This window comes from Phyllostomus discolor, chromosome 4 (assembly GCF_004126475.2).
Source record: "Phyllostomus discolor isolate MPI-MPIP mPhyDis1 chromosome 4, mPhyDis1.pri.v3, whole genome shotgun sequence".
In the NCBI taxonomy this organism is placed as follows: Eukaryota; Metazoa; Chordata; class Mammalia; order Chiroptera; family Phyllostomidae; genus Phyllostomus; species Phyllostomus discolor.
In genome coordinates, this window is record NC_040906.2 from 56,660,659 (window position 1) to 56,673,330 (window position 12,672).

Genomic DNA, 12,672 nt, shown 5'->3' on the forward strand with positions numbered 1-12,672 from the left:
TTCCATTGTTTGTAATGTCCAAACATATGGATTTAAAATATTATTTATTGTCATTTTATTGACAGAAAACTTTTGCTATAATTCAATGTTCAACTTTATATGTTATATTTAATTGTAGATTTGCTTGAGGCAGATTAGGAAAAATAAAACAAAGATATTTTTCTCTCTTAAATTCCAACAATTCTCATTGTCTCTTATACATTTTTTTTCTTCTGTTTGGTGATTAAAAACCCCATACTGGATTAGAAGTTGATATTTTTTTCACCTGAAACTGCAAAAAATAATTTTCTCCAATAAAGTGTCTATTTTTCTCTTTTGCTAACATGATATATAAATTTTATTTATCAAAATCTGTTTTTAATTGTCAAGAAATTATTAAAATCAATGGAATATTCCCTTTACAATGCACTATTAAACAGATGGTGCTTTCCTGAAAATTCCAACATTCTCCTCCTCTATGCTGATGGTGAGCATCAATCTGTTTCCTTCCCCCATCCCTTCTACATCAACATGTTTGTATAACTTGGGAATTTAAATATTAATTTGAAACTAAATCAATAATTAAAATTACACAGCATTTGACTGTTTCATCTATGAAAGCATATGCATTTAAATTGGCAAAAAATGTTTTGGAACTTTTTATCATTGGGAAAATGGGAATCATCACTCATATTTGGGCCCCTGCAGACAGTGTTATACAGTCCCTGCCATATATATATATATTTATTCCAGGCACCATTGCAAGGACTGACACACATCGGCACCTGCCAATGGAACAAAACAAGAAAGTGAAAAATACTCACATCCACAATCAGAAAATCTAGCCAGCACCAGGCATTGGTAAAATACATTTGAAAACCATATGCAACCCACTTCAGAAGCATTTCCAGGATGAATATATAAGTGAAAACTTTGTCAGCATATTCTAACATGGTCTTAATAGTTTTTCGCTGCTCAATATATATATCTTCAAAGGCCTGTAAGTAAAACAATCTTATTAAATTTCATTGTCATAAACTTTCATTGAGCTTATTAGAAAAAATACGCTGCAAGTCTCTTCTCAGGTGCCTAAGGCTGGAAGGCTCTGTGGTTTCCATAGCAGCATTTTGTTATATAATTATCTCCATGCAAATGACTGCTGACTGGGCATTCAATCAACCAATAAATTTAAATAATTTCAAAATTTCATTATCAGGGTACCTCAGAAAAGCTTAAAATTTTGACTGCCAGCTGCTTCTCTTTATAACAGAATCACTGCAAGTAGACCTACTTCATTTAGTGCAGCGTCACTGGAATGTACCCTCTCCCTATTGCAGATGCAAAGAAAGTGAGGGAAAATGGATTATAACCTCTCTCTCCCTCCCTCTCCCTCTCCCTGTCCCTCTCCCTCTCCCTCTCTCTCTCTCTCTCTCACACACACACACACACACACACACACACACAATCAGGGCATGCCTAGAAACTCCTTCTGCCATGACTTTGCAGAGCTCTTTGGAAAGGGTTGGGGGACTCATTTACAGGAGTCCCTGGGACTTCCGGAATAAAAAGAGAGTTTATCTAATTCAATCCTCTTACAGGAAAATCTCTGAGGGTAACCTGGTGGTCTGGAGTAAGAATAAAGGAAAATTTTCTTTTTTGAAGAAAAGGGAGATCTAGACTTTGGATTAGGGCTTAGCACAAGGGGCTTGCAGGGATGTCCAACCTTTTGGCATCTCTGGACCACATAGGAAGAAGAAATGTTATTTTGGGCCACACATTACATACATTGTGACATGTAATCACAAAAAAAGTGTCATAATGTTTTAAGTAAACTACGATTGCGTTTTGGGCCACATTCACTGCCATCCTGGGTCACATGTGGCCTGTGGGCCATGTGTTGGACACCCTTGGAGAAGCTTTTCAGCTCAATTTATAGCTGAAGGTAGAAGCCGTTCAGAAGCCATTGTGGTACCATATTGCTGTACTTTGGTAAGCTTTGCCTGGGTGTACATGAGGATAAAGAACTACTACTACAATGACACTAGTCACTAATGAGGCTTCTCAGTTGCTTTTCTTACTTGGCTTAAAAACACAGGGCTGACCCTCTTTGTTCTGAATACAAGACAAGATGCAGGATTCTCAGTCAAATCAGAGGTGGATTTAGAAGTCTCCAGATACAATGCCATATCCTCATATTGAAATCAATTCATCAAACACTACTGACTGATTGAAAAAATAAAAGAAATACAACCATGTTTTTCCCAAATGGGAAAACTGGTCACATTGTTTGACAATGACCAGAGGAGATAAGGAAGGGAATTTCAGAGGGAAAGGGTGAAAGGTTTGCAGGAACAATTATAAAGGACACATGGACAATAATGGGGAGGTTGGAAATGGGAGGGAGGTGGGGAGGCCTGGGGGGTTGGCCTGGGGTGGAGGGAAAAGGCAGAAAACTGAATCAGCATGAACAAAACAGGTGAGTTCCTTGCAGCACTGGACTTAACGTTAAGCAGTTTGATAATCCCATATCATGCTTACATAGCCATTCTTAATAAAAACTGTCTCTGTTTACTGAAAGTCAAAAAGATCCTCCTGTTTTTTTAAAAAAATATATTTATTTATTTATTTTAGGGGAAGAAAAGGAGAAAAAGAAGGAGAGAAAGATCACTGCCAGAGATGTTAATTGGTTGCCTCTCTCACACCTCCAACTGGGAACCTGGCCCACAACCCAGGCATGTGCCCTGAGTGGGAATCAAACTGGCAACTTTTCGGTTTGCAGGCTGGCACTCAGTCCACTGAGCTACACCAGCCAGGGCAAAAAAGATCCTTCTTTAAATATATAAAACCATACTGTTATGAGTTTGATTCAGTCTGAGGCCTCCTCCAGAACAATAAATTTATTGAGGTTATTTATTGAGCCTCTCCGGTTATGCTAAAAATACCCTGCAGTCTCTCAGCCCCACCAACAACTTATGATAAAAACATGCAATAGGAGATTCATTGAGGGGAAAGGTAATGGATCTCAGGTAAAGGTAAAGGAGCAAATCATATGTCACCTACCAGCGCCCCACTGCTGAGCAGAATCATGAAGACAATGAAGGTTTCGAACCAGTTATGCTCCACTATTTTATAGCAAGTTTTTCTCAAGTTCCACCACAGTTTTCCTTTACCTTCTTCTATGCTTATCTGACAACACTTAAACTTCCGGACACAGTCTAAAATGCATCAAAGAAAATGAAAAAGAGAGTAGCCTTTGATTATGCACATTTTTGTTGGTGAGAGATTCATCTACACTATCTGATACCTTGTAAGTGACTTCATTTTTTGAGATGGCTTTCACTTATAAAAATAGAAATCATCTATATGGTTTTTAAATCATTCATTCCATATTTTTATGTTTATGGAACTATTACAATGGATTATATTACATTAGAAAAACATAGAAAACTATAATCACCAAAAGTTGGTATTTCCATCCTATTATCTATGAGTGATTCCATTCATACATGAATATTATGTATATTTAAATTCTAATTAGTTCACTTAATATAATATAAGCATTTCCTTTTTATTATAAGTAAATAGAATATAAAAGTTTTCACAATACCTCTAAATAAGATTTCCAGACTTAGTCAGAATTTATATAACTATTCCATTGTTATTGACTAATTATATTGCTTTAGTTCTGGCTATTACTAGCAACAATGTAATAAACACCTTTGTGTAATTTGTGGACTACTAGATCCAAGGCTTGTCAACAAATAGTTATTGAACACCTGCTATATTCAAGGAATTGTACTGGACAAATTATAATACTAGAATTTGTAAAATACAGACATACTATGAAAAGAATGTGCATTTCATTTATTTAAAATCCTCGCCCGAGGATATGTTCATTGGTTTTAGAGACGGACAGAGTGAGGGGGAGAGAGAGAGAGAGAGAGAGAGACACTGATGTGAGTAACATCGATGAGTTGCTTCCTGTATGCACCCCGAGTGGGGAATGGACCCACAACTCTTGGTGTACAGGATGATGCTCCAACCAACTGAGCCACCTGGCCAGGGCAAAAGTGTGCATTTTAAGCAAGGGAGACTAGCTCACAGATTCTATAGTTATAAAAAGCAAAAATTACCAAAAAATAAATAATAAGGTATTGTGAGAGTTCATTGGCAGAGGTTAATTTCTGATATTGAGCTTTACAGAAGTAATGGATTTGAGACTAGACTTCAAAGGATGTGTAAGAATCAGTTCTAGTACATGTAACCTGAAAGGATTACAGAAACAATGATACAAGTAAAACTCAGTGAGACAGAATTCTGAGAGTTGTGTGATGGAGAGAATAGGAATCAAGACTAGAAAACACACTTAAAGCCAATCTGAAAAAATGACTTGAATGAGTCAGAAAATTTAAATTTTATCTGCTGTCTAGTGGGGAAAACATTAAAGGATTTTTTGGGGTGTGGGACTTATGAAGATTTACCAGATAAGAACACTGACTTAGAATTGTTTGAGCCTATTTGTAGAATTGTATAGATAGAATAAGATGGAAAAGGAGTTAAGAGTCTGGGAGATACAATCGACTGAACATTAGAGAAAGTTGAAGCAAGGGTAATGGTGGTGACAATGGTCAGGAATCAAAAGGTACAGCTGGGTTGACAGGAACTGGCAGCACGTAGAAGTTGGTGGCTCTGGTGTGAGGGACAGAGAGGAGTCAGGAGATAGGATTTTAACCATGACAGAGGGCTCTTGTTCAAGGAATAGAAAAATGGAATACCTCATCTTCAAGGGGCATAATATTTTATTGCCTAGATATTTATCAGGTACTACTTTATAAACTAACCAGCCAGATCATATCATTTGTTTCATTAAAACTTAATGAAGTGCTATTAAATATTATTAGTTTATCATCTAAGAAATGCAGGGCATATTCATTATTTCTTTGAGGCCAAGACATGTTTCTCACAGCTGTTTCCCAGAGGATTAAGAAGAATTACATGCCCTGAAAATATTCACTATAATTAATTAAATGAAACTGTAGTTAATTTCCCCTGCAAAAGGGTATGAGATGAAAAAATACTGTTTCACCAAAAAAAAGACCAGTGTTAGTTAGAATAGTAAATGCCAAAATATTGAGACCTCTGAGATGGAAGGAGTGCAAAAGGGCCTGACCTGTGCCTGCTTTATGCTTAAATAAAAATGCTGAAGCAAATAAGACACACATTTCCAAATCATTAAAGTTGACTGGTGGTATCTATGTAGTCTGCATTATTATTATGTAAATTATTATGTTGGTAATATTTCATTTATAAATGCTAAATTCAAGTTCATAAAAGACAAATGTTTTTAGAATCATAATTATTACTATGCATATATTATGACTCTAAAATAAGCTAATTGTCTGGGAAAGAGTAATAACTAATACTACAGACATAATTTTCATGATTTACCACGTGAATGTTCTGTGAGTCATAGACTTTTTTCGTAATCAAGTAACTACACTGAAATGTTTGCAGATTGTTTGAAGGAAATAAAAAAGAGTGGCTTCCCTCACAATTTATGCTGAACAAACAGCTCTCTCACTGAAATTATTTTAAAATGGATAATTAATATTTAAATATTTATTTTTACCAATACATTTAAGTGCAAAATCAGTAAGTGTATGCAACACAAACTTCTATAATAACCTTGAAAGTATCTATTGATACTTTGTGTCTGTATAATTGCATTTTTAAAAAAATAGCTTAAAGTTTCAGTTAAAACCGTTTTAAAATTCATAAGATAAACATATATCACCCAAATGATACTTTTTTAGAATTAGTTGTAATAAACTACTAACATTTGAGGCAGTAATTATTATTAAAATAAACTTTTACTTTAGCAACTACTATATGGTATTGAATTTGAGATTAAGACATAGTATGAATTATTAAATAGCTGTTTAATTAACTAAAAGATGAGTTAAAATGAAGTGATTCCCAGGGATTTAAAGAAACATTTCTGTGCTTACAATAGTGGTTTATATAAGAAATGTAAAGAATTTTGAACCCTGAGGCTTTACACTACTTTTTAATGTGTTTTTATATCATTATTAGTGCACTCCCACACTGAATCTGGATTGGCCAGGTGAACAGGACAGCAGCAAACCTAACACCGGCAGGAGCTTGACAAGTCCTCAGCATGTAGGTTTCCCCCTCTTCCTGTTAGCCTGCACCCGGAGAACAACCCCAGGCACGTGGGGAGGCTGAGATAAAAGCACAAAGGAGCTGAGTCACCCTAACCGTCTCATTCAAGGACTCAAACTTGTGAGAGACCCCAACCATTATCAGCAAAACTAGCTAACTGGCTATAGGATTATGATAAAAAAAATTTGTTGTATATGCTAAGAAGTTTTGGGAGATTGGATACACAGCATTATTGTTCAAGAGATAACTGATCCATACCTCAAATAACCTACTTTTAGCTTTCTTCATAAAATCCTCTTCAGATTACTCCAATGCAATGGTGTGTGTCCCATACTATATAATATATACTAGCCCATAATATATTTTGTCATTTAATTATCTATTATAATCCAGAACGAATAAAAAAACTTTTGACCTTAACAGAACAGGTCATTTAAGGACAATTTCAAATGCATCCTTATGGGTTAGTAACCATTATAATCTGATTAAACAGCAAAAAATAAACTAGGTAATTCTTTGACTTTTACATTTTTTCTTTTATTTTATAAAGCTCAAGGGAGATCGATATGATTTGATTTGGTTTTCTCCTCTATTAGGTACTCTAGAAGGCCATCAAAAAACTCAGATAGCAGCATTTCTTAAAGTTGAACAGGATTCACAAAAATAAGAATATCTGATTACATAAATTAAATCTTACCTTTTTAAAAAGTCATCTTTGCTTTGATATAGAAAAAGTGAAAGAAACAAATAAACAGTTGTTAGATAGACATAGATGATTTAAAAGAGCGGGGAGAGAGAACGGATGGAGAGCTAAGAGAAGTCTAGTGAACGCGCATGTGTTGTTTCTCTTACCTTCTGTAAAACACGCTTCAGGTTCCAGGGATTCTTCAGGTTCAGCCTCAGGCTGCTCTCCCTCTGCGGGAGCTCCTATGTCAACTGTGCTGCCTTCAGAGGAACTAGTAGCATTTAGCTTCTGAAAATCAATTCCACAGAAAAGCTTTTAAAATATTTTCTTTAATCTATAATATAAAAATTCAAAAGGTGTGCCCTCAAGTCTTCAGGATGCATTTCCTTGATCTGTAATTTAAGAATATCCTAAACATAATGCCAGTCCACTTTAGTAGAAGTGGGGGTCACAAGATTAGATACAGCACCACAGGACATTTTTTGTCTTTAAAAATATGGTGCTAACAACTTTAGTAAATTTTGATTAAGCCCATGTATAGAGATTCTAAAATAAAAGCCTGCAGAGAGCTTATGAAGGCTATTGGCTGTATGGTTGTCTGTGATCTTGCTTTTATAAATTAGTTTGCAAATGGCATAGTGTGTTATTCTAAAATTGTGACCCAACCAACGAAAGCTGCATAAGTGTATTTTCATGTCAAATGCAGAAAAGATTTGCTCAGAGCACATAAACAGCAACACTCTAAATTTATCCACTTTTCATTGACATGAAAACATATACCTCCAGTTGTTATTAAATATATTTTATAATTTTCTAATTCTGAAAAGAGCAGCACATTGTTAGCTTTATAGCAAGAGCTGACATTTTGCATTCTCTTTGGCCAATGCACTCCTGTGTTTCATTGTGCATTTGGAAACTACTTGTTACTCTGGCACTCTTACCTGTTTTGTTAATACAGGCAGAAATCATTCTTTGGTTGTTTTGTTTTCCTTTAGGTTAAATCGAATACCACTAAAAGAAAATATACTAGAAAGAAGTTGTTTTAAACCTTGAAATGCAACCAACTTTATGTAGCCAAATCGTGTCATTCATGGATCAGCATAAATGAAGGCATTCCAGTCTTTAATCTGGTCTGAAAATGCAGCAGGAATGACACGGGGCCAGGTATGAGTGCCACGTGGAATCAGAGTAGTTTGGGCCACAGCATTCTCAAACCTATTACAATGTTATTACCATTTATGCATAACATCAGGAAATGGCTGAGCTGATAAGAGCTATATTATAAACGGGATGAGGTAAGCACATGGTAAAATGCATGTTGAAGTATGCTGAATTTATTATAAAATAGATGTTGTAGTTAGCACTAGAAACAGCCTATTCACATTTGGCCTAAGAATTATATGCATTATCCTGGGAAAGTGGTTCCTTTATTGTATGAAAATAATTTTCCTTATATAAAACATTTACTTCACAAGTGGTGTTGATGAAGTATTATTTTAATAGATGATATGAGATTGGAAATGCTTTGTCCTTTGTAATTTAACAATACCGATGATAAAAGTGTAAATATCATACACATCTGCCTTCTTAGAACTAGTCTGGGGATTATTTTTTATTTTACTCAAATTACTTAAATCAAGGATTATAAATTATAAGGTTCTTGTAGATTGTTGATTTATGTTTCTACTCATCAAAGATATCACAATACTGGACATATACTTGATTATAATATTTTTGTCAATAAAATTTAAATATATTTTGTTTTAAGATGAAATATCAAAGTGAGATTTATTACAAATATCCTAATTTTTTTTACTTTTTCTAATTTCCTGTTCTTTGTCTTTGATAAGTGTAGCCTTGTTTATATACATACATGACTAAGAAATGACTTAATTACCTTCTCACCAAACATTCTGACTCACATGAAGTTGTTAAATGTTAGGCACTTGAAAATACTGGTCTTATCATTTGAAGGACTTTGAAACATAATATAAATAATCAGGAAAACTGAAGCACACTCATTTCTGATCTAATTACAGACAACCCACAGTAAGAGTTGGAAAATATTGCTTTTAGGAACCAGCATCACACTACAAATACAGATTAGAGGAAGACCTGTGTGTCGGCCCAAGTGAAAAGTGAAGACCCTCACTCAGGGTGCTCCACATGCTCAGGCTGGCATTGGTTAGCTGCTGCCTGGGAGCCTGCATCAGGGCTGGGAATACTGAGGATCCTTGGTAAATACTGTTTAACAACAAATGAATGAATGGATGAATGAGTGGATTTCATAACGTAATAAAAGTTAGCTCTTGACAATGATTACGACAAGTCACCAGACAAGTTATTCCAGGGAATTTTTGTTCAAAATGTTCAAATGTTTCCAGAAGATCCTGCAATATTAAATTTTCAATCCTTTCATTTAGCAGTGACTTAGTATTAACAAAGAATTAATAGGTGCTTTTTATTGAGGCAAAGTATTTATGTCATTATTACTTTTTCAAAAGTGCAACACAGAGTATTTTGTATTTCTAGAAAATATCTCACCAGACTTACTCTTTTGAAGCAAATATCATCCTTTTGACTTCTCTATATCTCTAGTACCTGTCACCAATGTTTGTGCTTACTAGATGTTTGTGTGAAGAAATGAATGAATGGCTATTAAATGGGCTCTTATTCTACCACTGTTTTTAACACCTCCTATCTAATTCCTACTTTCACATTCAAGGGGATACAAATAACATTTGACTTAAGGTGCAGAGTAACACAAATCCTTCAAGATTCTGAACTGTGTAAGTAATGACCAACAACTTTCAGAATTAAGAGTGCTGTCTCAACACTAGGCTCCCAGTTTTCTGACCTGAGATGAGTCTATGAAGTAAAATATGGTTTAACTCTGGAGTCAAGAAAACTAAACCAATCATTTCAACAATGTTTTCTCTCTTTTCATTCTGTGTACATGGATCTACAATCCCAGCATGTGAATGGAACCTCTTTAAGGGGAGAAAATCTCATCCTTTTCCATCTTTCTTCTGATATTGAGCAATACAGGACCTATCTGTCCCACAAATTATTGGAAGAGCCTTACTTGGTTTACAAATAAAGAATCTAAGCTTCACATTAATCCTCAACATCACCCATTTCAGTATCTATTTAGGGAAGGAGATGGGGCTTTAATTATCTTGTCAAAAGTCATGATGAGTCAGTACCTGGATTCTAGATCCTCTGTATCCCATTTTGCTAGAATTCCCTAGAGAATTTCTTGATGATTCATATGTAAACCCAGTATTTATTAATTTAAAACATTTAGTAGATGTGGTATATAATTAAACATTGTAGGTTTAAAATAGTTATTGTCATATTGTTGAGCCCTACGTCTCATGACCATGAACTTAGTATTAGTTAGGTTATATTCATATTCATATTCATGTAGAGAAGAGCTAAAAATATATTGGAATATTCCATGAACAAAGGCTTACTCTAAACAATGATCCTAAGAGGTAGGCAAGAAATTCTGATTTATAAAACCTTTTTGACAACCTCAGTTCAATGACTTTTAAAAAAATCACATGTGGTAAATATCATAATATTATAAAATATGTTGACTAAAGCAGTTAAAATTTGTAAAGTGCCTATGAAAACCAAATGAACCAAATTAAAATATAAAAATCTTCAGTTTCAGATAGGTCAAAATTATAATCAATCCTAACAAAAGTGCAAATTCACCAGGTAGAACTGTCAAACACACCATCGTTACATGGAACTATTGGTACACATACACTTAAAAATTTGTTCAAATAAAGGTTGCATGTAATCAATTGAGGCATCAGTCACTACAAATGCCACATGAGTAAAAGGTCAAAATATTAACTGGTGAGAAATAAAAACAGTTCTATTGTTTCAAGTTTTGTAGTTGACAAGTTCTCTATTTCCCCTTACTAGATTTGGATGGTTAGGTTCTCTTTTTATTATCTGAGCTTATGTATCAGCAAATAAGTACACTGAATGATATTGTTAGTATAGCTACTACTTCATTAAAGTATTTATATTTAACAAAATATGAATGTACTCCAATGCCAGAATAGAATTAATATCAAATAAGGATAGCAATTTTTTATTTGCTATGAATAGCATTGGCACTCATTTATTTTCAAGTGGAAATATTAAACACTTTTTAAGTGAAAAATCTCATTAAAGGGCCCCTATAATTTAAAACCTGCTGGATTCTTCTAAGAACTGGGTAATTACAGTCATAGGAATTAAGCAGGGCAAAATCATACTTTCTTAATGATCTAATAAATAAATATTGAGGCACAAATATTTCACTTTGTATTTTTAAACATGCACTTATTTTACTTTCAACATCATTGATAAATTATTAAACATCAACATGCTAAAATAATAGTCTTTCAGAAAATAAAAGTATTTGTAACAATAATCAAATGGAAAAGGAAGAGAAAACATTACTTCCTATTAAGTTTTTCATAGGCACACATGTTTCTCATTATAAAGTTATTTTTAAGAAAATTTAATTAGTATATATAGTATATAATTTATAGAAAGAGTAGCATTTTCTAATTTGGATCAATAAAAATGAGATTTTTAAATAAAAAGATCATTCAAATAGAGATTAAATCAACTATTCCATATTTAACTAAAATTTTGGTTTCCAAGAATGGCAATCCTTTGTTCCACAAGGATTCTAATTTTAATATGTACTTAAAGAGCTCTGGGTCATTTTACATGAAAGATCTTAACACTGAAACAATGAAAGTGATGCTTTTGCTTGCTTTGGGATAGGCTTAAGGCCAGAGTCACACTTTAGTACTCAAAAGGAATTGTTGGTGTTACCTTCTTGATAAGGAAGATGGAAAAAATCAATAGCATCATTATTATGGTACCACATTATCCAGAAAATCTTTTATTCTTTATAACAAATACATTTCAAAAATTATCTGATATATAAATCGCAGAATCTGAAATCTTTTTCTTGGGATGGCAAAAGTCACCCTTACGACCTGTCCCTCAGCAGTTTACCAGTGCCCTAAAAGGCACATATATTTTTTGGCTCATTTTGTTCTTACACATTATTTAGAGCTATTTTTCTTTCTTAATCACTATCCCACTGGAAAACTTTCCCTTGAGAACCACGCATTCTCTAGGACAAAATCAGAGGTGGGTTCTTGTTGGACTCATCCCACCATTGCTTACTCAAGACTTCCCTGCACGTATTTTTCCCCTTCACCCCCTTAAGTATTAGAATTTAGTATGTATGCTCTTTTAGGAAGTAGATAGTGTTTCCCAAAGGAGGATCAGAGACCTACTAGAGAAAATTGGAACCAGTAATAATGTGAGAGTTGAGATTAAATGAAGTCTATTTAAATCAGTTCCTATTTAGTTTGTATTTTCTACACTTAACTGAAGCTGAATCTACTTTCCCTCATACACCTTTCTACAAAGTAACTTGGAAAATGGGACACTCAGAGTATAAGGAGACTGATCTTATCTCTTTTCAAGAAAGTGGGGTAAACAAGGCATTGTCCCAAGAAGTTAAATAATGTGCTTTTCTGAAATATTAACACCTAAGAGGAAAAATAAATTTTCCAGTGTTTGTGTATATGTGTTTCATTGTAAGCAATTATAATCCACAGGTCTCATTTTATATATAATTTCTTCAATATATGAGGCATTATCTAGAGTTCCAGTGACTGAACATTTTGTTCCAAAGTATTAGAAAATACTGCAAGAATGGCATGATCACTGCTCCTTCAAAGAAGCAAATATTCTTATGGTAGGGTTTTTTATAGTTTTGATGACAGAAGGAGAAG

General features: G+C 34.0%; 1 protein-coding gene across 3 annotated transcripts in view; it reads right to left on the reverse strand.

Moving 5' to 3' along the window:
• The window catches only part of SCN2A (sodium voltage-gated channel alpha subunit 2), a 133,770-nt gene that overhangs the window by 20,701 nt on the left and 100,397 nt on the right, over window positions 1-12,672 (reverse strand). For all 3 annotated transcript variants that reach the window (XM_036023365.1, XM_028508401.2, XM_028508402.2), the window contains exons 18-20: window positions 7,015-7,135; window positions 3,040-3,194; window positions 804-977 (exon numbers count right to left, since the gene is read on the reverse strand). In XM_036023365.1, coding sequence (XP_035879258.1) covers window positions 804-977; window positions 3,040-3,194; window positions 7,015-7,135 — 450 coding nt within the window. The remainder of the gene's footprint in view (window positions 1-803; window positions 978-3,039; window positions 3,195-7,014; window positions 7,136-12,672) is intronic.